The sequence below is a fragment of the Rhinatrema bivittatum genome, chromosome 16 (assembly GCF_901001135.1).
Source record: "Rhinatrema bivittatum chromosome 16, aRhiBiv1.1, whole genome shotgun sequence".
NCBI lineage: Eukaryota > Metazoa > Chordata > Amphibia > Gymnophiona > Rhinatrematidae > Rhinatrema > Rhinatrema bivittatum.
Genome location: NC_042630.1, coordinates 46,235,977 through 46,256,006, shown reverse-complemented (window position 1 = coordinate 46,256,006; position 20,030 = coordinate 46,235,977). Strand labels below are relative to the sequence as shown.

Below are 20,030 nucleotides of genomic sequence, written 5' to 3'. Positions count from 1 at the left end.
TGATAAATTAATGTCTTTTCATAAGGAGGGCTTATTCAACGGGGAATTTACTTGTTCTGTTCTGCAACCATTGTGTTATAAGTAGGGAGGCCTTAGGAAGGCCTTGAATTCTATTATATAAAGGAAACGCTAGGAAAGTGATCCCAACTTGAGGGGATTGTGTGCCCTTGGGCCTCGGCAAGATCCAAGAAGAATCCAAGACAGCACCGAGGATTGGCGAGACGTGTCCAAGCATGGATGAAGACAAAGTCTAACCCTCTGCCGGACCTGCATGCTTCTGGAAGCCAACAACTCTATGTTGGTTAGTGAACAGTCCTCTGACCGTTCCCAGCCCTTTCGGACCTGCCGCTAGGTATCTGCAAGAAGCAGCAGGCCAGACTGAGGATGAGGTAGACGGAGGCCTTATGTCACAAAAGATTCAAGACATAGACGAGAAGACTCTGGATGTGGATGAGGAGCTTGGAAGTCTCGAGACAAGGAATTAGGAAGATTCTGAATGAGACAAGAAGCTGGGAAGGATCTGTTGCATTCGTGCCTCTTCTCGCCCTCTCTCCACCCTCTCTACCTTGGGAGCGACTCCCTTCAGCTCTGACGGACAGATGCAGCCGCGGCTTCTCCCTGCCTCTTGGTCCCGATGTCCCCGGGCTGGCTTGACGCTACGGATCCGCCATGTTCCTGATGAAGTAAGGGCGCGTGCACACTCCAGACTTTGTACGAGCAAGGGCGCGAACCTCGGGGGCGCCCCCCCTTAGTGACGTCATCCATTTTCACTTTAAAAGGTCTTTGCTAACTTCTAGCGAGTTAGCAAGGAACTCCATTTGGATTTGCTTCGGCAGTCCACGCTACTTGCAACAGCGATTCGAGTCAGCCAGGGGAATTCTTCTCCACTGCTCGGCCTTTTCAAACTTACCAGGAGTACCCGCTCCACGGGGGCTCCGCTCTCTCTTCTTGATTTCAGATTGCCAAGACGGGATCTGGTACTCACTCCTCGAGGGCCTACGTCCCTGAATACTCAGAAGACTCCTCATTGCCTGGAAGTGATCGCAGACGTGAACACAGTGAGTTCTATTGTAAATAGGAATCGGTACTTGCTCCACGAGAGCCTACATTCCTATAGCTCTGAAGACTCCCTTCCGTCCAAGACATTATCGCAGGTACGGAGATCATGAGTTATATTGGCAAGATTGCAGATAGGAACCGGTACTCGCTCCACGAGGGCCCATGTTCCTAGAATCCTTTACAGACCCTCTTCTACTCTAGAAGCCATTTCATATAGAGCTATTGTGAGTTCTTATTACAGACTGTTTATAGGAACCAGTGCTCGCCTATGGCTCTTGTTCCTGAATGTACTGAATACTCTCTGTGGCATAGAAACCATTGCAGACATCTACTATTGTGAGTGTACCATCTTGTATCCAGTATACCCTGTCTACTCACTACTTCTAGTCTCTCTCTACAGCTCAGCAACCCAGAGATTATATTCTAGTATCAGGACTTCAGCCCTGCCGGACACATTGACTCATTACTGCCACCACTGGTGGTTCAGCTTCCAGCCTAATAAAGAACTATTTGTGTTTATTTCATGTTCCAGCTTAGCCTGTGGTTCCTCTCAGGATCTCCTCCTGGGGGCGCTGTCATCTGCCATCAGCCCAGGGATTCACCATTTCCTCTACGTGGTCATTCCTTACACTACTGTCACTCTGTGGGAGCCAACCACTACCGACCACTAACACCGCTTACGAAAGTATTATATAGATAGCTACCTTCTCTTTCTATGGGACTTGCCAGCAGCCTATATATAACAGATTGCTACTCCGCAGCGGAGGCATGATAGATTGCTATCTCAGTAGTGAAGTACAATATACCTATTGTTAGCTCCTCTCCTCAGAAGAGTGCCATTGAACAGATTGCCAGCTTCTCTTCCCTGGGGAGTTGATCCATAACAGTTTGCTACCTTCTTCCCTTACAGGATCATCTAACAGCAGTTCACTAACAGATTACTAACTCCGCCCTCATGGCGGGGTAAGCACTACAGATAGTTAACTCCCCCCTTCTGGAGGAGCAGATCATGACAGATTGCTAACTACTCCCCCTTTCAAGAGGAAAGCAGAACAGATTGCTAACTCCGCCCTCTTGGCAGGGTGAGCGATAACAGATTGCTAACTCCTCCCCTCTGGAGGAGGAGAGCATAACAGGATCAGACAGTGGCACTGTCTCTTAGGGCACCCTACACAGCCCACCGTCACGGGCGGACCCAATGGGGCTGGTCACGGATCACCCTGTCACTCTGCGCACTCTATACAACCTCGAAGGCTGGTCACGGACCATGCAGAGAGCGGGACAAGCACAAGAAGGGAATCCATCTGAGAAGAATCTCCAATGACAAAAACAGGAACCGACGAGACAGATTTAGTCCAACAAGGTGTCGTCTGGAGAATCAAAGGAGCTGGAGGGTCAAGAGGACTTGAAATAAGCGAAGGAGGAGCGGAACCTCGGAACATCAGGAAGCCTGGAACATCAGGAAGTGGAACATCAGGAAGCCTGGACTGGTAACCTCGAAACATGAAGACATGGAACATCAGGAAGCCACAGGAAATGAAGACTTAGAAAGCAAGACGAGACATGGAGCTCCAAGGAAGAATGAAGACCTGATGGAGCGCTGGAAGATGAGACTTCCAGGAGCAGGAAACTGCAATGCAAGGCTACCAAGAGTGCAGGAGAAGCCCTTATATAGGGCTGAACCAGGAAACAGTCATTAGGTGGGGCCCGGGGCATATCCGGCCGCTGGCCCTTTAAATCTTGTGAAGAGGCACAGCCCGCGCCTTAGGAGCAGGAAACAGGAAGCTGTACAGGACCATGGTCAGCGGCCCTGCACAGATGCCAATGACGGAAAAGCAGGGCTGGGTTGAGGAGCAGGCCCCGACGCCGGGGACGGCTCCCTGACTCAGAAGGCAGGCTGGAAGGCAGCTCCAAACCGCAAGGGAGCCTGAGGACCGCGCCCTCTGGGCCGCGAAGTGGAGGAAAGCGTCGGCGGCACTCCCTGCCACTATGAAGAGCAGAAGCTGTGGCTCCTGCCACGAAGAACGCCGGCGGCCCTGCGCCAAGCAGGAGAAAGCAGCACAGCAAAACGGAGGTGAGAAGCCTGCTCGCGGAGGAAACTCCGCGGGCAGGAATCATAACACATTGCTGGGGGGGTCAGGGTTGTTCCTGTAGTTAGAGAGTATATGGTTACATTTAGCCCCGTGACGATCATGTGTTGAGTGTGTCATGCATGTGAGAACCATCTGTCAGGTGTGTCCTGACAGAATAAAGGTTGAGAACCACTGGTATAGAGGATTTCCTTAAATAAATAAAATAAAAATGACTGTCCTCTTTTATATAATTAAAGAAACCAGAAGTGCATGTGTGGGGAGAGATTGAAGGCTGAATGCTTTGGGAGGAGAGAGCTTAATGTCTGATACAAGGAGAGTGTCTCTGACCTGTAATTATTCTCTCATTCTGTAGTTACCCAAAGCAAGGCTTCTGCAGATCCCTCGCCCCGTCCTCCTCCTGCAGATCCCTCGCCCCGTCCTCCTCCTGCAGATCCCTCGCCCCGTCCTCCTCCTTCAGATCCCTGTGCAGACGGCTGGATCTGGTACAGAAGCAAATGTTATTTTTTCTCTGAGGACTCAAGAGATTGGGACACGGCCCAGAGCTTCTGCACCTCTCACAACGCCTCCCTCGCTCACATCGAGACCCAGCAGGAACTGGTGAGTGTGAGGGGTCCCTCCCACAGCAGCCTGGAAAGGAGGCGCACGTCTCTAGGGAAATGGTAGTGGTCCTTGGTATGAAGTAGGTTTGAGTCCACCCACCCCCCCACCCCCATAGCTCCATTTTCTGCTGAAGTTACTGGGCTGCACAGTGCACACCCAGATCATTTATTTGGAAAGCGGATGGCTTTGTACACAGGAGCTGGGATCTAATGGTTATTACTCTGAAGGGTAAGCCCACTTGGAAAGAGATAGAAACTAGATAGGAAACAGGCCATGCATGATGGGTCCTTGATGAAAACCGGATGAGGAGAAAGGAGGCTTGAGTTGGGATGACTCCCTGATGAGAACCAGGAGAGAGAGGAGCAAGGAGCTGGGTCATGCATGATGATTCCTCGCAGGGAACTGGATAGGGAGAAGAGAGACCATTTGTAATGATTCCCTGATAAGAGCTGGATGAGGAAGGAGTAAGGAGAGTGGCTATGCAGGATGGGAGCTGAACAGGAAGTGAAGTGGTGCATTACGATTCCCTGATGAGAGCCAGAAGGGAGGGGAGTACAGAGAGAAGCTGTGTAGGGTTGAGCGAGACGTGTAACTTACTTCACCCGTAGGGCAGGGTTTGGTGCAGGGAGACCCAGCTGGGCCTTTAATATCAGGGAGCCCCTCGTGGAAGCAAAGCTGACAGGTCATGCTTTTATTCTTGCAAGGATTTCACAATTCGCCATAAAGGCCGCTCCGATCACTGGATCGGTCTGAGAAGAGAGCAAGGGCAGCCGTGGAGATGGACGGATGGATCGGAATTCAATAACACGTAAGTCTTGGTGAATCCCATGCATTAATGCGATGTGCAAAGTGCCCGGAGCTTGCAGGAGTTTCTCACTGACTAAGGGCCTTAAAGCATTAGTACCACCCGACTTGGCTCTCAGTGTGGCACCTGATGGTTGTCCCTATCAGCCCTCGAGATATTGGGAAGGAAAATCCTGGTGCTCAAGGCTTCTGAGCCAACAAGGCCATTTATTTCCTGAGAAGAAAGCCTGGAAACGGTGTTTCCTTTTGCACGTTTCTACATTTTTACTTTGTTTCCCTTTGCCAAGGTTCAGTACACATTATTTCATTATTTTTTTTACTTAATGTCTCCCTTACAGTGGTTTTCCTGTGTGTTGCAGGTTTAGCATTTCACAGGAACCGGGTTGTGCCTACCTGACTGATGGCAGCGTCAGGAGTGCAAACTGCCTGATGTACAGAAACTGGATCTGCACCCAGCACCGTTTTTAGGGACTTTCATTTACAAATGTGTGTCTGCATTCAACCTTACCACTTCCTGCAAAAACTGTAACTACTACAACCCTGTTTGAATTATATTTCATGCTGTTACCTATCTTAATCTTCCTGCCCTTCTTCGCCAAGTTCTAGTCACCCTGTTACATGTAACTGCCTTTTCCGCACCATTGTTCTGGTTTATGTTTATTATGCACCCCTGTTTTATGTGAACCAGCATGATGGGACTGCGGTCTCGAATGCCGGTATATAAAAATCCGAAATAAATAAAAATAAAATTATGTTAACTCTACTGGTTCTATGTATCTCTTCACTTTGTTAAACCGTTCCGTGTAAACTGATATGATGTGAAAACGAATACAGGTATATAAAAACGTGAAATAAATATATACATTTGTAGCTGCCTTCCCTGTCAGATCACCCGTCCTGGACTATAATTGACTCTCCCAGAGTGCTTTGTGTTTCAATTACAACTCAAGGGCTCTGCTGCACTGATGAGACCCAAACAGGTCAAAATGTGCATGTGTCTGCGTGCAAACACAAGACTGTTCTGGCATTTCTTCACTCTTTGAGGTTAGGATTAGCACCCCCACCAGAGTCCGGGGTTTGCCCCATTGCATGCATGGAAATGTAGTTTTAAAGAAACCAGGGTTGCAATGAGGTGAAACCAGGCCCAGCTGACCCTGTTCAGGAGTGGAGGAGTAGCCTAGTGGTTAGAGCAGTGGGCTATGCACCAAGAGACCAGGGTTTGAGTCCTGCTGTCGCTCCTTGTGACCTTGGGCAAGTCACTTTACCCTCCATTGTCTCAGGTACAAACTTAGGCCTGGGTTTTCTAAGGTCATAGAAAATCTGGCGGGGAAGGGGGGTAGGCCTGCAAAAGCTGACAGTGATCGCACCTCCACAGTGTTATTGCTGCTGGCTTTCACACCCAATAGCACCATCGTAAAAGGTGGCAGTGAAAAGGGTTCCTACCTTTTCACAGTCAGCGATGTCTTCGCGGTGTCTGCCCTGGTGCCTCCCTGACTCCTCCTCTTCCGGGGCCGTCTCTGCCCCCTTTTCGCGTGCGATCACACTTCTACCAGCGGTGTTGGGAGTCTTATTTCCAAGGGCGTAGTTTGATCAGGGAGGAAACAGTTTTTGTGTGATGAAAATTATGCGTGTTGTCTCAGATGGGAAAATGACCTCGCAAACATACAGGCCGATACAGTACAATGCGCTCCGAAGGAGCGCACTGTTAGCCTGCTCTTGGACGCGCGTTTTCCCTTACCCCTTATTCAGTAAGGGGAGGAAAACGTGCGTCCAACCCGCGGCACCTAATAACGCCCTCAACATGCAAATGCATGTTGATGGCCCTATTAGGTATGCGTGCAGGATACAGAAAGTAAAATGTGCAGCCAAGCCGCACATTTTACTTTCAGAAATTAGCGCCGACCCAAAGGTAGGCGCTAATTTCTTCCGGCACCGGGAAAGTGCACAGAAAAGCAGTAAAAACTGCTTTTCTGTGCACCCTCCGACTTAATATCATAGCGATATTAAGTCGGAGGTCCCGAAGAGTAAAAAAAAGTTAAAAAAAAAAAAAAATTGAATTCGGCCCGCGGCTGTCGAGCCAAAAACCGGACGCTCAATTTTGCCGGCGTCCGATTTCCGAGCCTGTGGCTATCAGCGGGCTCAAGAACCGTCGCCAGTAAAATTGAGCGTCGGCTGTCAAACCCGCTGACATCCGCCGCTCCTATCGAAAAGGAGGCGCTAGGGACACGCTAGTGTCCCTAGCGCCTCCTTTTGCCCGTTTTTACTGCCGGGCCTAATTTAAATACAGACCCGCTCTCCCGTGGACTTTACTGTATTGGCCTGAAAGCGGGCTCTGACCACTGTGGGTAATTTTTCTGGGGACAGTGATCAAAGCAAAACTTCTTGCATAGTTTTGCTTTGATTTTTTTGTACAAATTACTTACTAATGAGTAGAAAATGAAGAGAATTGGTCAGTTCTGTTTATCGTGCAAAATGGTTAAAACCAACAAAGGGTATGATGAGGTGTTCTAGGTGTTAAGATATAAAAGTGGGTTTTTAGGCTGGTTTTGAAGCAGCTTAGCGATGGGAGCATGCCGCGAGAACTCAGAAACTCTATTCCAAGCATAGGGTGCAGCCAGGTGGAAAACACGGAGCTGAAGGAGAAGGTCATAGACAGGAGTGATTCGCCCAATTGGCAGCGTTCACAAAGGGGAAGGCAGGAAGAGTCGAGAGGAGAGGTGGGGAGGAGATGCAGGTGAGCAAAAAGAGAAAGGGAGCCATTGCACTGAGCTGAGAGGTTATATGGGTTTAGCGATTTTGGCAATAAACTAGTCATGCAGCTGCGTTTAGGAGAGATTGTAGTGGAGAGAGATGATTCAGTGGAAGACCTGGGAGGAGCAGGTTGCAGAGGTCTAAGCAGGAGCTGATGAGAGAGTGGGCGAGGGCTCTTGGTAGTGCGTTCAGAAAGGAAGGGATGGCTTTTAGTGATTTGAGAGAGAAAGAAACACTATCACGCCCCCTGACCCCAGCGCACTCTCCATTTCCTCTACCATCCCAGTGCTAGCCTGAGAAATGCAAAAATACACATTCTCTAGATATAGAAGTGTTTCATTTACAGATTAGAAACAGCCACATCTTTTCATTGTGTATGATGTATCCCTGGATCAGACATCACCAGCAGAATTGAACCAAAAAAATCTCCAACACAAATTTCAAATGTCTTTCCTCCAGGCACTGTCCAAACCTTTTTTTAATGTAGCTACACTAGTAAAAGTGAATTTTAAAAACCCGACACGCACATTAATTAGGGAATGCAGAATATGTTGCACTCTTGCGTGCCAAGCGTATTTTAAAATCCGCCTGGGTACGCATAATTGTCACAACGCACATTTCACAAGCTTTCAAAGGGGGCAGGGCATGGGCATTTTGGGACAGAAACACGTGTGTAAATACTTAAGCGATCCAGTACGTAACTTTACTTCTGCTAGGGATGCCGTATAACTTTAAACATTTTAAAAACTAGGCAAATCTGCGGGATTTGAATGAATGGAGCTAACGGGGGGAGTAAAGGCATTTATACTAGGAAGATTTGGTGAACCTAGCTGCTAACTGGGTGAACTGGGGATGAATTGGTTTTACTGGCAATGGCATCGGTGCACTTCCCTTTAAATTACTCCCACTTACACGGTAGAAGAGGGATTTGCATGCACATGTGTGCACAGCCAGGCTATTTTATAACATGCACACATATGTGCGCGTATGTTATGAAATGACCGTGTCCTTGGGTGTGGGCTGATGAACACATACACGTGTACCTAGGTGCCAGTACGAAAGTTACTGTCCTAGTTTTCACCACATCTTCTGGCAACAAATTCCAGAGCTTAATTATGCACTGAGTAAAAAATATTTTCTCTTTATTAGCTTTAAATGTATTATCTAGTAACTTCATTGTGTGTCTCCTGGTCTTTGTGCTCTTCAAAAGAGTGAACAACTGATTAACATTTACTCGTTTCCATTCTCTCATTATTTTATAGACCTCTATCTATCTATCTATCTATCTATCTATCTATTTATTTATTTATTTATTTATTTAAGAGTTTTTATATACCGCAGCATGTTAGGAAACATCATCTCGGGAGGGGGGGGGGGGGAGTGTGGAGGAAGGCGGTCAGAGAGCTGAGAGGCACCCGTTAAGCTGCAGGAATGCAGCAAAGAGACCTACCACCCTTTCTCTGCGACGAGGTGAGAAGCGAGCCCAGACCGAGTGGGCGGACCCGAGCCGTGACGGCATCAATGGGCGCTACCGGGACACTATAAGATCGTGGGCCCTGCGGCGACTGACTGGGGAGTGTGGAGGAAGGCGGTCAGAGAGCTGAGAGGCACCCGTTAAGCTGCAGGAGTGCAGCAAAGAGACCTACCACCCTTTCTCTGCGACGAGGTGAGAAGCGATCCCAGACCGAGTGGGCGGACCCGAGCCGTGACATCATCAACGGGCGCCACCGGCACACTATAAGATCGTGGGCCCTGCGGTGCGCAGCCACCGGCACGCTGCTGAAGCCGTGCACCAAAGGGGCGCGCCTCTGGTAGATAACTTATTTTTGGTATAATAATGGCTAGGAAATGGAAATCAAAGAATTTTTCTTTATCTCCAATATCTTTGGTGCCGAGAACGACAGGACCCATGGACTCCCACATAATTCGTATGGGGGAATCCATAGTACAGCCAAGAAGGGTAGGTGCATCTGAGGCTAACAAAGGTATAGACCCCTTGGGAAGTGCAACCCCTGTTGAAGTAAAGGGGCTGTCAGTACCAAGTGAGAATATACAATTAGAGAGTATGAGTGTGAGTGGGGTGAATGCAGTTGCCAATACAATAGTTAAATGCCCTGGCATAATTTTTAATGCAAGTGATGAAGGATTAGATAATGAGGTAGAGCCAGAAAGTGTGTCATTATTAGATCTTTGGAGGTTGACAACTAAAATAGATAAGAAGTTATCTAGCTCTGTCACTAAGATCCATACTTTTTCTGTGGAAACCAGGGAAAAGTTTGTGGAGTTAGAAGACAGGACTAATAAAATAGAAACTATAATTGGGAATTTGAACCCCACAGTTAGTAATATTCCAGCTATCGTTGCATCATCTATTAAGGATAATCTCATTCTACATAATAGAATTGAATTATTAGAAAACGAGTTACGATCAAGTAATCTTCGATTGTTAAATTTTCCAAGGTCTAGATTAATCTCTGCCTTTGAGTTATATAAAAAATATGTAGTTGAGATATTATCCAATGATTCTACACAGATTCCTTTACTTTCTAAGATGTACTATATCCCAAAAGGAAGAACATTACTGACACAGGAAGGAGGAATTGATATTATGGAAAGTCCTGGGGTCTCTACCTTTTTAGAGAACTCCATGGACAATATACCTTCTAGAGCAACATTGTTAATATCTTTTTCTTTAAGACAAGAGAAAGACCTATTCTTTTCAAAATATTTTCAATTTAAGGATCAGAATTTTTGTTGTCAGAAGATACAGGTCTTTCCTGATGTTTCTCGTGCCACTCAGGCACGTAGAAAACAGTTCTTGTCTCATAAACAATCAGTGTTAGATATAGGAGCTAGTTTTTATTTGAAATTCCCCTGTAAGTGTCAGATAATGTATCAGAACAATAAGTTTGTGTTTACTGATCCATTACATTTAGAGCGATTCCTCAGGGATAAGTCATCAGTAGAAACGGTGGAAGTATAGGAAATTGGTTGTAATTAGAAATGTATCAGTATATTTGACCTGCCCTCCCACTCTCCCTAGTTGTGGGCTAGATATCCTAAGAAATGAGATTTAACAATAATGTGAGATTTTATTGTTTACCTTGGAATTCTTGATTATTTCATTTGTTTAAAAATGTTATATTTCAATAAATAATAAATTGGAAAAAAAAAAAGGAAACATCACTTCGGTTTACAATGAACATTAAATCAGCAACAAGCTTTACAATCCAACAATTTTAGAATGGTACATAACGGATAACATTAAATCATAAAATAATTAACATCAAATAATCATAGGGTGTGTACTTATATGATTATTTAATTAACATCAAATAATCATAGGGTGTGTACTTATATGATTATTTAATTAACATCAAATAATCATAGGGGGTGTACTTATATGATTATTTAATTAACATCAAATAATCATAGGGGGTGTACGGCTGAGGGGAGATATGTCTATCATATCCCCCCTCAGCCGTCTCTTCTCCAAGCTGAAGAGCCCTAACCTCTTTAGCCTTTCCTAATAGGGGAGTCATTCCATCCCTTTTATCATCTTGGTCGCCCTTCTCTGTACCTTTTCTAATTCTGCTATACCTTGACCAGAACTGCACACAATACTCAATATGAGGTCACACCATGGAGAGATACAGAGGCATTAGGATATTCTCTGTTTTATTCTCCATTCCTTTCCTAATAATCCCTAGTTAATCTATTTGCTTTCTTGGCTGCTGCTGCAGGTTGAGCAGAAGATTTCAACGTATTATCAATGATGACTCTTAGATCCTTTTCCTGAGTGGTGACTCCTCATGTGGGACCTTGCATTTTGTAGCTATGATTTGGGTTTCTCTTCCCTAAGTGCATCACTTTGCCCTTGTCCACATTTAATTTAATTTGCCATTTGCATGCCCAGTCTCCCAGTTTTACAAAGTCCTCTTGCAATTTCTCACAATCCTCTTGCAATTTAACAGCTTTGAATAATTTTGTGTCATTATCAAATTTGATCACCTCCCTCGTTCCCATTTCCTTGTCGTTTATAAATGTATTAAAAAGCATCGGTCCCAGAACAGATCCCTGGGGTCTCCACTATTCACCTTTCTCCACTGTGAGCATTTACCATTTATCCCTATGCTCTGTTTTCTGACTTTTAACTACTTCTCCATCCACGATAGGACACTGCTCCAGCACTTTTTAATCTCTTAAGAAGTTTCTCATGCGGTACCTTGTCCGATGTTTTCTGGAAATCCAGATCCACTATATCAACTGGCTCACCTTTATCCACAAGTTTATTTATGCCCTCAACAAAACAGTAGTAGATTGGTGAGACAAGACTTCCCTTGGCTAAAGCCATGTTGGCTTTCACCCATTAAACTGTGTCTATGTGCTGCTGAAGCCAAATGCAGCAGCCAGGAAGAGCCTGCAGAAGCATTGTAGCCTGCACGAGAGCTGCTGCTGCTGTGGCAGAGAATGTAAGTAGCCTCAGAGACGATTCCTTAGGGAAGGCTCGCAGCCCGCACGAGAGCTGCTGCTGTGGCAGAGAATGTAAGTAGCCTTAGAGAGGATTCCTTCGGGAAGGATCGCAGCCTGCACGAGAGCTGCCGCTGTGGCAGAGAATGTAAGTAGCCTCAGAGATGATTCCTTGGGGAAGGCTCGCAGCCCGCACGAGAGCTGCCGCTGTGGCAGAGAATGTAAGTAGCCTCAGAGACGATTCCTTCAGGAAGGATCGCAGCCCGCACGAGAGCTGCCGCTGTGGCAGAGAATGTAAGTAGCCTTAGAGACGATTCCTTCGGGAAGGATCGCAGCCCGCACGAGAGCTACTGCTGTGGCAGTGATGTAAGTAGCCTCAGAGACGATTCCTTCGGGAAGGATCACAGCCCGCACGAGAGCTGCCGCTGTGGCAGAGAATGTAAGTAGACTCAGAGACAATTCCTTCGGGAAGGATCGCAGCCCGCACGAGAGCTGCTGCTGTGGCAGAAAATGTAAGTAGCCTCAGAGACTATTCCTTCGGGAAGGATCGCAGCCTGCACGAGAGCTGGTGCTGTGGCAGAGAATGTAAGTAGCCTCAGAGACGATTCCTTTGGGAAGGATCGCAGCCCGCACGAGAGCTGCCGCTGTGGCAGAGAATGTAAGTAGCCTCAGAGACGATTCCTTCGGGAAGGATCGCAGCCCGCACGAGAGCTGCTGCTGTGGCAGTGATGTAAGTAGCCTCAGAGACGATTCCTTCGGGAAGGATCGCAGCCCGCACGAGAGCTGCCGCTGTGGTAGAGAATGTAAGTAGCCTCAGAGATGATTCCTTCAGGAAGGATCACAGCCTGCACGAGAGCTGCCGCTGTGGCAGAGAATGTAAGTAGCCTCAGAGACGATTCCTTCGGGAAGGATCGCAGCCCGCACAGAGGACCCATTGCCATGGCAAAACCAAAGCAAGAAATAGGGGAAAACTTGGATCACAGGTACAAGGAGGGACTCTGGAAGGGAGACATCACACTGACTACACTAAGCCTGCTGGGAAGGAGGGCAGAGAGGACTCTGTTGACTGCCAGAGGTCAGGGGGAGAAGATACTACAGGGCACTGGGGGGAAAGGGGAACAAGGGAGAAGTCAGGGGCTACTGGTGCCTGGTGGAGAGTGGGGAAAGAGAGAGAGGGGCAGGAAGCTACTAATGCCAAGCCCCTGTCACTTCTTGTGGGGGATGGGTGGTTTTAATGTCTGGGTTTGCTGTTATTTCTCTAGGATCGCACCTTCTACCTTTGCAATCCAGGAATGGGGTAAGATGGTAGTGGGGTAGTTAGGGGAGCTGGGAGCAAGCCTGGGGGATTTATTTCTAATTTTGGTGGCATTTTTTTTTTTTTTTTTTAGTACTACTGAAAAATAGCATGCACAAAAAAAAAGCAAAGAAAAATCCCAAGGCAAGACACATTAAAAAAAACACCCAAAAAACAAACAAACCTGACCAAGGAAATAAAACATAATTGAAATAAAAAAAAAAAATGCACACCCCCATCAGAACATCAATAAAGCCTCTCCCTTCACAGGAGCTACAGGTTCAGTAAATTGTATTTAAACTCAGTTTTCTTTTTTTTCCAGTTGAAAAGGTGTGAGGAGTCTGTAGCAATGAGGATGTCCTTAATATACAGGTCACGTGCTCTCCATGCTATAAACGATCTGTGTCTTCCCCTCACAGGCCACGAGCAGCGCGAGAGCTCTTTACACTTTCCTGGCTGCTTTCTGGCAGATCCATTTATAGAGACTGCTGCAGAAATCAGAATCAAACCTGCTGTAACCGAGTGTCATGTAGTCATCCCGTTTCATTGATCCTGATACAGAGACCCTGAGAAAGAAAGGAGAAAGATGGGACATGGAGTCATCACAGCTGGACGCAGACTCTGAAGTCAGCAAGCAGCTGGACATTATGAAAGGTCCCTTGACTGGAATCAAAATGAGGTGGGAGCTGCGAGGAAGCAGAGGAACGGGAGGAAGGAAGCAGGAGCAGGAGGCCTGAGGAAGGAGGATGTGGCAGAGGAGCAAGATTATCTGAAGCTTAACAAATGATTTGAAGCTCTTATTCAGTCAGGCTTTCTCCTGATTTTGTTTTGCTTGCATATTTTGACAGTTATATTTATTGTATTCACTTTATATATTAATTTCCTCACAGTATTCACAGTTTTTTTTTGTTTTATGTTAATTCATTGTGATCTGCATTGAAGGATAAGATCAGAGTTTGCAGAATATAAGAACAAAATAATTAAATAGATGGAAAGAGAAGTGGATAGAAAGAGAAGGAGAGAGGGTGACCGGCGTGGTGCTGCAGTTACAGCCCTGAACCTTTTTGCTGGGCAGACTGGGCCATTTAGGTCTTTATCTGCCCTCATTCACTCTGGGGCTGATGCAATAAGATGCGTTCAGCAGAGTGCATGTTGTTTTTGTGCATATTTTTGTGTGTGCAAACTTTACTCTAGTACAGCAAGGGGTTTGTGATTATGCATGCATCCAGCTTTGCCCCCTTGCATGGAAATCTCATGCTAATGAAGGCATTAGCTATTATCCCCCAGTGCAGAGAGCTGCTCTGGCTTTAACTCAGTTGTTCTCAGTGACCAGTGTCAACAGTTCCGGTGCCAGGGTCTGTAGTTGAAATTTTATGTGAAGAAAGCATTTTTTTGTGCATATAAATCGTGGTGTTTTTGGCACTAAGCCTTTTCATTGTGCACATTTTCTGGTTTGCACACATTTTATCTCCCAATGTATTAGTGAACCATTTGTTTACTGCATCGAGACTTAAAAAAAAATTGTTTGTGCGGTAAATCTGAGTAAAAGCAGAAAATAATCACTTATGTAAATGAAAATCCAAGGAAAGACCAGGGATCCCTGGGAAAATAGTAAAGGACCATAGATGTAGATCATGTTTACTTTGTCTAACTTTGTGATTATGGATATGAACACAAGAACAAATGTACTTTCCTAGCATGTAGCCAGATGGACTCAGGGTATAGTGTGCTCCTGATAGCACATGGGAGATGGAGTCAGATTTCAAAGCTGACGTAAGCCTTTATATCCATGCAGAAAGCTCAGCTCTTTAGTATTTCTCCGTCTCCTAGAACAGATAGGGACTCTACAGACACTAGAATAGTGTGAGCAAATTTAAAACAAAGAAGAAAGAAATCTTACCTCTAGAAGACAAGCCCCGCTCTCCTGCGGTGATACCTAAGGGCCCCTCCTACAGTTGAGAATTCCCAAGGTGATTTCCAAGATCCCTCATAAGCAAGCCTCGGTCTGGTAGTCAGCTCCCGGTGTGGACTTAGCCCCCAGGGTGTCTGAGAGGCAGCGGGTGCAGAATCGAGCGTGGCAGTGAAGGTAACTCCCTCTCCCCCCGCAGCCAGAGACCGCCCGGCACGAGACCGGGAAACGCCAAAACCAGGTAAGGTAGAAAACCTCTCTTAAGTCTCCGGTCTCCGAGGCTCGAATAGCCGCACAGATCGTCCCTTCCGGCATCTGTTAAATCAGGTTGAGCAGCCCACTCGGGGCTAGACCCTGATCCAGTCCGAGGGTCCACACGTGGAGCTCCTCCGTGAGCCATCTTGCCCGTGTGGTCATCGGCGCCATTTTCCCTCCTTGACCGCTACATTGTCTGCACATCTGAACCGTGCGCACAGCGACGCGCACAACTGTGCCGTGCTCACAGCGACTCGCACAAATATTTCCGTACGCACAGTGACGCGTACATCTTAGCCAGGTGCACAAAGTTGTGGCTTGCACGCACATCTTTGCACATTCTGAATGCACGTCGGTGCACCTGGAGCGCACAACTAAGCCTCCTGGCGTGCATACCTACGTGCACAGGCGGGTTTTGAAGTTCTCCACGAGCACAAACCATGGCACTGCCGGCCAAGAAAGCCAAGGGACAAGCCCTCTGCCCAGCCTGCAACCTGAGAGGTGCGCAATCTGAAGTGGCCTCCTTTTTATACCAGCAGAACAAAGAGGCTCAGAAGGAACCAAAGCAAGGCCTATCACAGCCAGTAGAAGGATCCGGATCCACTAATGATAGTACCCCGGACCTCTGTATTCCCAACTCGGCAACTACACAAGAAGGTACCTCCAGGGTCTCCACGATAACCCCACCTGGGATCAACATGAACCCAGGAACCTTTTCCTGGGTGGAATTCTTCAAAGGACTACAAACCTTTGTCCGAGCGCACTCAATACTGGCGGCAACTCAGTCCCAGCCCCACCAGAAGTGCAAGACCTTCCAAGCACCTCTCAGGCCCATCGATATGGGCCTTTCCTAAGAAAGAACCTCCCTACCGGGGATACAGACACCTTGGAGGACGAGACTGACTCCCCGGAAAAAGGAGAAATCCCTCCTGGGATGGAATCATACCAAACCATGCTGCGCTTCTCCAAAGATGAGTTACCAGCTCTCGTGTCCCAGACCCTGAAGACGCTGGACATTCCAGGCACGGATACCACAGCGGATGAACCCCATCTTGGTGTCCCTTCGCCATGCCTCATGCTACTTTCCAATGTTGCAGGCCATACAGCAACTGATTGACCTGGAATGGAAGGCCCAGAGGCCAGCTTCAAAGGAGGATGGGCCCTAGAAGCCCTATACCCACTGGAACCCACGGTTAAGGAACTCTTGCGGTTCCCAAAGGTGGACGCCATGGTCTGCGCAATCTCCAAGTGCATGACCATTCCTGTTGAAGGTGGAGCGGCACTTAAGAATGCCCAGGACAGACGTCTGGAATCCATCCTTAAACAGTCCTTTGACATAGCAGCAATGACCCTGTAGATCGCTTCCTGCTGCGCCATAGTGGCATGTTCTTTCCTGCTCCTCTCCAGCGACGCAACCATGCCCGGTGAGATGATGGAACCTGCGGTATTTTTCCTCACGGATGCAACTTCAGACCTAGTGTGCACCTCAGCCAGGAACGTCATCTCTGCAGTGGCAGCCAGAAGACAACTATGGCTCCAAAATTGGTCAGCCGACGCGACCTCCAAAGCGAACCTCACGAGGATGCCCTTTAAAGAATCTCTCTTGTTCAGAGGTGAATTGGAGAAGCTAGCCAATAAATGGGGTAAATCTCCAGTACCTCGGCTACTGGAGGACAGGACAGGAACAAAATAAATCAGCACTCCTTTCCCTGAAGAACCAAGGGCAGAGGAGCTCAGCGCTTTAGACCATACAAGAACAGATGCTACGAAGCACCTCACCCCGCAGGCAGGGCTCAGTCCTTTCAGAACAGACACAAAAAGAGGGGAGCAGGCTCAGGTACAGGCTCCAGCCGCACCCCACAATGAGAATCAGCAGACCCATCCACAGGAAGAAGTCGTAGGGGGCAGACTTACTCTCTTCTACCAAAGATGGGTCGAGATAACATCGGACAAGTTGGTCCTAACCATCATTCGAGAGGGATACTATCTGGATTTCCACAGCATCCCTCCAGACAAATTTGTGAGATCACCATGCCACTCCCACTCCAAGAGAATGGCAGTGGCAACCACATTGGCAAGACTACTTAGCTTAAAGGCAATAATCCCGGGGCCCATGTACCAACAAAATACTGGTCTCTATTCCATCTATTTTATCGTTCCCAAGAAAGAAGGAACGTTCCGGCCCATCCTGGACCTCAAGACTGTCAATTATTACCTGAGGGTACCACATTTCAGCATGAAAACCCTACGCTCAGTCATAAGGGCAGTACAGCCGGGAGAATTCCTGACCTCACTGGATCTATATGAAGCCTATCTCCACATCCCGGTGCATCACAACCATCAACACTTCCTACGCTTTGCGATACTGGACTATCATTACCAGTTCCAGGCGCTACCCTTCGGGCTATCTACCACCCCTCAGACCTTCACTAAAATCATGGTGGTAATAGTGGCAACACTGAGGAAAAATGGAATCCTCGTACATCTTTACCTGGACGATTGGCTGATCAGGGCAAAATCTCCAGAGGAGAGCCATCAGGCGACCACCAGAGTCAATAATTTGCTGCAGAAACGGGAGGGTCCTCAACAAAGCCAAGAGCTGCCTGCAGCCCTCCCAATCACTAGAGTACCTGGGAGTCCGGTTCGACACCAATCAGGACAAGGTTTTCCTTCCCCCTCCAAGGAGAAGGAAACTGATGGGTTAGCTGCAAAAACTGTTGAACTATGCTTTCCCCAAGGTATGGGACTACCTACAAGTCCTCGGCCTCAAGACGTCAACTCTGGAAGTTGTCCCATGGGCAAGGGCCCACATGCGCCCACTACAACGTTACCTACTGTCACGATGGAACCCGATGTCCCAGAACTACTCCATTCACCTCCAGCTACCAGCAGAGGTTCGGACCCAGCTCCAGTGGTAGCTACAGGAAGACCACCTGAGCAAAGGAGTGAACCTATCCCCACCAAACTGGATCTTGCTCACCACGGATGCGAGCCTGCGAGGATCGGGAGCCCACTATCAGGAACTGATAGCCCAGGAACAATGGGACAAGGAAGAGGCGAGATGGAACATAAACCGCCTGGAAGCCCGAGCAGTCAGACTAGCCTGCCTATGATTCAGCACAGACTCCGGGTCGAGTCTGTCAGAGTCATGTCGGACAACACCACAACCATGGCCTACATCAACCGCCAAGGAGGAACCAGAAGCCAACAGGTGTCCCTGGAGATAGACCACCCTCATGGCATGGGTGGAAATAAACCTGCAAGGGATCTCAGCCTCCCACATCTTCGGAAAAGACAACATATCTGCCGACTACCTCAGCAGAGAAAGCGTAGACCCAGGGGAATGGATGCTGTCGACCACAGCCTTCCAGTTGATAGTAAACTGCTGGGGAATCCCAGCCATGGATTTAATGGCAACCCAGTCCAGCGCCCAAGTTGGACAGTTCTTCAGCAGCAGAAGAGAACCGCAATCCCGGGGAATCAACTCCCTTGTGTTACCTTTGCCGCGCGGGTCTCAGCGCGACAGCATGCGGGAGGGACTGCCCGGGCTCCGGGGAACAGCGGGGCCGACTCGGCAGCCTTAGCAGCGCGATCAGGCAGGGATCGGGGCGTTTCCCTCCGACGCACCAGCCAGCACCTCCGCGCATCGAGGGGAGCTAATTCTCGCGCAATTAGGGCCCTGGCCACGCCCCCCTGACGTCAGACGCCGGCACAGGCGATTCAGCGCGGGAAACTTGACTATTTAAGGGAGACTGGCTCCCTGAGTAACTGCTTCGGCCACGATTGTTCCTGGGAGCATCGCTGTCTTTCGGATTGCTGTCTGACTGTCTCTGACCTGACTCGGATTACCTGCATTTGGTTCCTGATTGCTCGCTGCCTGCCCCGACCTTGGACTGCCTCTGGATTACCCTGCTTGCTGCCTGTCTACTCTGATTACCTGCATTTGGTACCTGATTGCTCGCTGCCTGCCCCGACCTTGGACTGCCTCTGGATTACTCTGCCTGCTGCCTGCCTACTCGGATTACCTGCACTTGGTTCCTGATTGATTGCTGCCTGCCCCGACCTTGGACTGCCTCTGGATTACTCTGCCTGCTGCCTGCCTACTCGGATTACCTGCACTTGGTTCCTGATTGATTGCTGCCTGCCCCGACCTTGGACTGCCTCTGGATTACTCTGCCTGCTGCCTGCCTACTCGGATTACCTGCACTTGGTTCCTGATTGATCGCTGCCTGCCCCGACTCTGGACTGCCTTCCGGTACCCACGCTCTTCCTCTGAGTCCCGACTTCTTCATTCCAAGGTAAGCGGTCTAAACTGTGGTTCCACTACTATCTGACTACCAGGCCTTACAGTACTGTAAGGCCTGGTAGTCAGATAGTAGTGGAACCACAGTTTAGACCGCTTACCTTGGAATGAAGAAGTCGGGACTCAGAGGAAGAGCGTGGGTACCGGAAGGCCTGGTAGTCAGATAGTAGTGGAACCACAGTTTAGACCGCTTACCTTGGAATGAAGAAGTCGGGACTCAGAGGAAGAGCGTGGGTACCGGAAGGTAGTCCAGAGTCGGGGCAGGCAGCGATCAATCAGGAACCAAGTGCAGGTAATCCGAGTAGGCAGGCAGCAGGCAGAGTAATCCAGAGGCAGTCCAAGGTCGGGGCAGGCAGCAATCAATCAGGAACCAAGTGCAGGTAATCCGAGTAGGCAGGCAGCAGGCAGAGTAATCCAGAGGCAGTCCAAGGTCGGGGCAGGCAGCGATCAATCAGGAACCAAGTGCAGGTAATCCGAGTAGGCAGGCAGCAG

At 48.3% G+C, this 20,030-nt stretch overlaps 1 protein-coding gene across 3 annotated transcripts in view; it reads left to right on the top strand.

Moving 5' to 3' along the window:
- LOC115078138 (C-type lectin domain family 2 member D-like) overlaps positions 1-5,694 on the top strand; it is a 38,365-nt gene extending 32,671 nt beyond the window's left edge. Inside the window, exons 3-6 of one of the 3 annotated variants that reach the window (XM_029580819.1) lie at positions 3,505-3,528; positions 3,583-3,749; positions 4,457-4,560; positions 4,916-5,694. In XM_029580819.1, coding sequence (XP_029436679.1) covers positions 3,505-3,528; positions 3,583-3,749; positions 4,457-4,560; positions 4,916-5,024 — 404 coding nt within the window. In that variant the 3' untranslated portion in view covers positions 5,025-5,694. Of the gene's footprint in view, positions 1-3,504; positions 3,750-4,456; positions 4,561-4,915 lie in introns of all 3 variants that reach the window. The other 2 variants (XM_029580818.1, XM_029580820.1) reach the window with 2 other exon arrangements.
- Positions 5,695-20,030: the final 14,336 nt, after the last annotated feature.